The sequence below is a fragment of the Heterodontus francisci genome, chromosome 43 (assembly GCF_036365525.1).
Source record: "Heterodontus francisci isolate sHetFra1 chromosome 43, sHetFra1.hap1, whole genome shotgun sequence".
Lineage (NCBI taxonomy): Eukaryota > Metazoa > Chordata > Chondrichthyes > Heterodontiformes > Heterodontidae > Heterodontus > Heterodontus francisci.
The window spans coordinates 18,400,551-18,406,512 of NC_090413.1; the positions used below are offsets into that span (position 1 = coordinate 18,400,551).

Here is a 5,962-nt window from a genome sequence, read left to right on the forward strand (position 1 = left end):
TCTATATAAGCAAAGGTTCTCACTTAACCAGCACCTCCATACATCTGATACACAAAGAACATCAGACACCACCCACCTCCCCACCCCCACTGTCCATCCCAACTCACCTCCCCACCCAGAAACTGCTGCAACCTTTGATGTAGCTCAGCCCAGCTGCCTTTACCCAATGGGGCAAGGAGGGTGTGGCTGGCGATGAGGCTCTGCCCCTTTGCCTGGAATAAAGAGACACTCTCAGCTCGCAGCTCCTCACTGCAGCTTCCCCCATCTTCAGTTTGTGATCTTCAGCTTCCTCGCCTGCATCCAGCCATGTCCATGCGTAGTTCAAGAACTAGTGGCAGCAGCATAAGTTACTCGAAGTCATCCCACCCGGTGAAATATGCTCAGAGTGCTTACTCGTGGTCGTCAAAGCCAGCCATTTCTGTGCGCTCGTCTAGCAGTAGAGGTTTTGGCGGAGGTTATGGCGGAGGTTATACGAGTGGTTTCGGCGGAGGTTATGCGAGTAGTTTAGGCGGAGGTTTAGGCGGAGGTTTGAGCGCAGGTTATGCGAGTAGTTTCGGCGGAGGTTATGGCGGAGGTAGTAGTTCAATGCTGCTTGGAGCTGGGGGCTTGGTAACCGATGAAAAAAATGCCATGCAGAACCTCAACCAGCGTTTAGCTACTTACCTGAATAACGTGCAGACGCTGGAAAAATGCAACAAAGACCTGGAGAAGGAGATTCGGGAATTTACATCCAACAGAACTATTGAAGGATTTGACTGGTCTGTGTACGACAAGACAGTCAAGCCCCTTCAGCAACAGGTAAGAGGTTTGTTTTTAACTCCCTCCCCATTCAGTCCCAGCTTGCACTTCCTACTGCACTTTTAAGTCTGAAAGATCTGCAGGTGAAACTTTTTACTCAGCAATAGGTCTGAACACTGTGCGTGACCTTGTGAGCAAACTGGTGTCAGGTTCCCCCCTCCTCTCTCTCTCTCTCTCTCTCTGCTGTGTTTAACCTGCCTGCTGGTTTTGCTGACATGTTATTGTGGGACTGAGCCAGACAGCCCTAGTGTGGGGTCCCCAGGCTCTGAGTTTAATGGAGGCTGAGGAGGGTGGGTGAAGCTAGGCATCAACAACCCCACCAAATCTCTAGACAACAGTCTGCCAACGCGCTGACTCCAAAACCTCTCTCTGTCTCCTCCACAAACGCCTTTGGCAAGGTAACGGAATGTGCCTTAGAATGGCACCTGAGCAAAAGGAGGCCACACCCTGGGGACAGGTTGGTTGAGGGGGGGGTTGGTGGAGAGCTTCTGACAGACAGAGATCACCTTTGTGTTTGCTTTCTGGCACAATCAACTCACTTGGCTGTGAGCATCCCAGCCCCTTCCTGCTCCCCAAGCTTGAGGGGAAAAGCACCCTGCGTACAGGGGAGCCCAATTGTAGGTTTGTAAAGCAGCAGCCAGGTCAGGACACAACCAGACTGAACTCCCCCCCACCCCCCCCCCCCCCCCCCCCCCCCCCCCCCCCCCCCCCCCCCCCCCCCCCCCCCCCTCTCGAGGAGCTATCACCTGTTAAGCTGCAAATAGTTGAAATGACAGATTGCAATCGGGGACTTGCAGCTTGCGGACTTTCAACTTTGAGCTCCTCCAGTAATTTTGCAATGATTTGAGGCATTGTTTGACAGCAACCATCCACCCCTCCCCCATAATCCTCCATCCCCCCGTGGCTCAGTTAGGTGACAGTCCCTCACCTTAGACGTACAGCTGCTGATGAGAAAAACCGCACCTGATCGCTGTCTTCTCTTGGAAAGTGCCCCAGGTGTGTGGGCATGGGCATCAAGTGGAGACAGTTTTCTTCCTTTAAAACCCTCCTCTTTGACTTTTAGTCATCCCTTCTCTTATCTCCGTCTTTAACTGATTGCACTCGATGAAACGTCTTGGGATGCTTTACTATGTTAAAGCTGCTTTATAAATGTACATTATTGCTGGAGATTCACCCTTCCTCCTGCTGACCAAGTCCTTTTCATTTCTCCCAGATTCTTGATGCCGTTCTGCAGAACTCCCGCATCGCTCTGGAGATTGACAACGCCAAGTTGGCAGCTAAAGACTTCCAGAGCAAGTAAGCTGATTCAGTTCCCATCTCGCTCACCCACTAGCTCTCCGTTGGTGTGTCCTATTCCTGCTATTCTTCTTTCAGACTGACAGGGCCTGATAAATGGTGGATTGCCTTTTTTTCCCTAACTGTCCTGTGTTGATTGTGTCTCCTCGGTCTTCTGTCTGCTGCAGGTGGGAGTCAGAACTGATGCTGCGACAGTCAGTGGAGGATGATATCTGTGGACTGCAGCAGCTGAAAGAGGAATACCTGCAGTTACAGCCTGAACTGGTGAATGACATTGCTGCACTGGAGGAAGAGATTGTGCTCCTCAAGAAGAACCACGATGAGGTAGGTTCCTGGGTTTAGGGTCTCCCAGCATCGTCTCCTCACACACTGAGGTTCACAATTCCGGCAGCAAGTACCTTCCTGCTGCGTGACCCTGGGCGAAGATAGTCATCGCGCGTGATCCCAGAGAATGGGGTCCGCTGACCCTCTCTGATCATTGCCGGTCACTTTAACCAAACCCGCCCAATGGGAAACTGATTGCCTGATTTTATCTTTTTTATTGAAGTGTGTGGAAATCGGGCGCGGTGTAAAACAATCCCGTCAGTTTCCCGCCAGGTCATTGGGTTAAAATTCCTGCTGTTCAGTTACTCCTTCAGGCTGAGATGCACAACCTCTCTCCCTCCCCCTCCCCCTCTCTCTTTACCCCCCTCCCCATCTCTCCACCCCTCTGTACCACCTACTGGCGTGCAGACCCTAATTCTCAAGTCACACATTGACACCAGCAAACCTTCACCCAATAGTGGGAGCTCAGCACTGGTTCAAATCCCTGTGTAAACTTTCTATGATGATTATGTGAATCTCTTGACAAAGTCTGTTCCTTTTAAACAAGTTGAGGACCCATGTATCAGCTGTGTGCCAATCTCCCTTTAAATTGAACAGCTAAGAGATTTCAAATCTGTGGTTGGACATTACCTTGGAGCTCTCATCACATGATCTCCCGCCCCACCATTGGTTGCCCAACTTCCAATGGGAGAGCGAGTTGACCCTTTACGACCCAATTGAATCATCCTTGACTATTTGTATATCTACAAACTAAAGTGGTCAAAGAAAGTGGGGAGCAAAAAACGGGTCACTTAAAAAAAAAAAATTTTCCTTACCATTTTACTACCGAGTGTTGCTCGGAGGTTAATCTTTAATTCCCGGAGCTCCAAACATTCCTGCAATTTGGCAACGCCAAGGGAAGATGTGCAAGATCATTCCTGATACCCATGTCTCCAGTCACTTTCTGTAACTCGCAATAATTAATTGCTAAGGTTTTGGCCCTATATTCCCTTGCTACGTTCAGCACATCGACCATTTATTGCAGTAGAAAAGATTGAGGAAGCTCACAGTGAATGCATGGCATCACCCATTTGGGTTGCGCTGATCTAATATCTTATTGCCCTTGGATTTCAGGACCTGAAGATGTTGCAGCAGCACAAGACGCAAGACATCCAGGTTGAGGTGGACACAGCTCCTTCAGTTGACATGGGTGTGGTCCTGCAGGAACTCCGAGACAATTACAACACGATGGTTCAGAATAATCAAAAGGATTTGGACAAATGGTACAAGGAACAGGTAGGATTGGGTTTGCCGTCTGCACCAGCACTCTCAAACTCCAAAGGAGATGTGCGACTGACAGGCTAATCCTGGGTGTTCATTACTAAAGACGGTATAGTGTAGCAAGTCTAGGAGCAATCCCTGAGGGACACCGCTAGTGAGGTGTCTCCAAGCTGTGCCACATCCGTCACCTACAGCTTGCTGCCTGTTAGATTAGGAATTGGCTCCAATCCATCAGTTCAGATTCCTCCTGATAATGCAAGATTTCTCCTTGTCGAAGGCTTTTTGAAAGTTCAGGTAGACAGTGTTTACCCAACTTCCTCTTATTTGTGTGGCACACCCTATTTTTCCAGAAAGAATGTAGTGCATGTCTGATTGACCCTTCCCATTCCCAGTGATTTTTTTTTTTCCTGCTGCAGTCAAACACCAAAATGCCCTGCATTGGCTGTAAAGCTCTTTGGGATGCCTTACATAGACTCATAGAGTCATAGATTTATACAGCACTGAAACAGGCCCTTCGGCCCATCATGTCTGTGTTGGCCAGATCGTGAAAGTTGATATAAAATCGTAAGCCTTTCTTTTCCTGATAACCCACCACTCTCTCCTTCAGCCAGCCTAGATTATGAATTCCATCTCTAGTGTATACTGGTATACAGACCTAACACCATCTCCTACTACACATAATCATTTTCCCCGAGGGCTTCTGAACCCCACTGTCAGGCTCAAATGTGGGTCAGAAGTCCCTCACTGTGTGGGAAATGGTCACTCATTGTGATTGGAGCGGCCAATTAATGGCCAGTAGACGGGCTCACCATTCCATTAAGGATGGCAGGCAGACTCTTGAAGCTGGAGGACCAATCAGAGGCCTTCCAGCAGATGACACGAAAATTGGTGTTGTCGTAAATAGTGAGGAGGGAAGCCTTAGATTACAGGACGATATAGATGGGCTGGTAAAATGGGCGGAGCTGTGGCAAATGGAATTTAATCCTGAAAGGTGTGAGGTGATGCATTTTGGGAGGACTAACAAGGCAATGGAATATACAATGGATGGGAGGACCCTAGGAAGTAAAGGGGGTCAGTGGGGCCTTAGTGTACTTGTCCATAGATCACTGAAGGCAGCAGCACAGGTAGATAAAGGTGGTTAGGAAGGCATGTGGGATACTTGTCTTTATTAGCCTAGGCATAGAATATAAGAGCAGGGAGGTTATGATGGAGCTGTATAAAATGCTAGTTAGGCCACAGCTGGAGTACTGTGTACAGTTCTGGTCACCACACTATAGGAATGATGTGATTGCACTGGAGAGGGTGCAGAGGAGATTCACCAGGATGTTGCCTGGGCTGGAGAATTTCAGCTATGAAGAGAGACTGGATAGGCTAGGGTTGTTTTCCTTAGAGCAGAGAAGGCTGAGGGGAGACATGATTGAGGTGTACAAAATTATGAGGGGCATAGATAGAGTAGATAAGAAGAAACTTTTTCACTTAGCGGAGGAGTCAATAACCTGGGGGCATAGATTTAAGGTAAGGGGCAGGAGGTTTAGAGGGAATTTGAGGAAAAATCTTTTCACCCAAATGGTGGTTGGAATCTGGAACGCACTGCCTGAGGAGGTGGTAGAGGCAGGAACTCTCAAAACATTTAAGAAGTATTTAGATGAGCACTTGAAATGCCATAGCATACAAGGCTACGGGACAAGTGCTGGATAATGGGATTAGAATAGTTAGGTGCTTGATGGCTGGCACAAACACGATGGGCCAAAGGGCCTGCGTCTGTGCTGGTTAACTCTGAGGCTCTATGAAAGCAGCAAACAGACTGCCATGACAGGTAAGTAAGGGAGAGGGTACTTCAAAATGGTGTGTCCCTCTCTCCAACTTTTTAAAATGTAAAATGGCTTTTGGAGCCAAGCCACCACCGTGGATGGGAGGTTAGGGGTGTGCAACCCCTCTGCAGGGTGGCCTACGGCTGCTGCTGCACTTAGGCAGGGAGAGTCTCTCGGCCTGCCTGGAGTGACGGCCCTGCCTGCAGGAACATGGAGGCTGACTGGAAAATCTCAGTCGGCCTCCTTTTAATTGATCTTGTGGTCCCTAACAAGCTGGATCGGCAACCTGCCACGTGAGGTCAGGCAGCCCTACCGCCCTCCCGTCCAGCATCTGCAAAAAAAATGGCAATCCCAGTCCCGACTGGGACTAAAGATAAAGGCCAGTGTATCAAGAGATACACTTGAAATAAGACAGAGGATTTGGTCTGAAAGCTCCATTCCAATGCTAACTGCCCTGTGTGTTTCCAGAGTTT

The 5,962-nt window shown here is 49.0% G+C and overlaps 1 protein-coding gene across 1 annotated transcript in view; it reads left to right on the forward strand.

The window, feature by feature from the left end:
* Positions 1–222: 222 nt before the first annotated feature.
* Positions 223–5,962, forward strand: part of LOC137355549 (keratin, type I cytoskeletal 13-like) — a 15,482-nt gene continuing 9,742 nt past the window's right edge. Inside the window, exons 1-4 of the mRNA XM_068020794.1 lie at positions 223–798; positions 2,012–2,094; positions 2,262–2,418; positions 3,532–3,693. Coding sequence (XP_067876895.1) covers positions 307–798; positions 2,012–2,094; positions 2,262–2,418; positions 3,532–3,693 — 894 coding nt within the window. The 5' untranslated portion in view covers positions 223–306. The remainder of the gene's footprint in view (positions 799–2,011; positions 2,095–2,261; positions 2,419–3,531; positions 3,694–5,962) is intronic.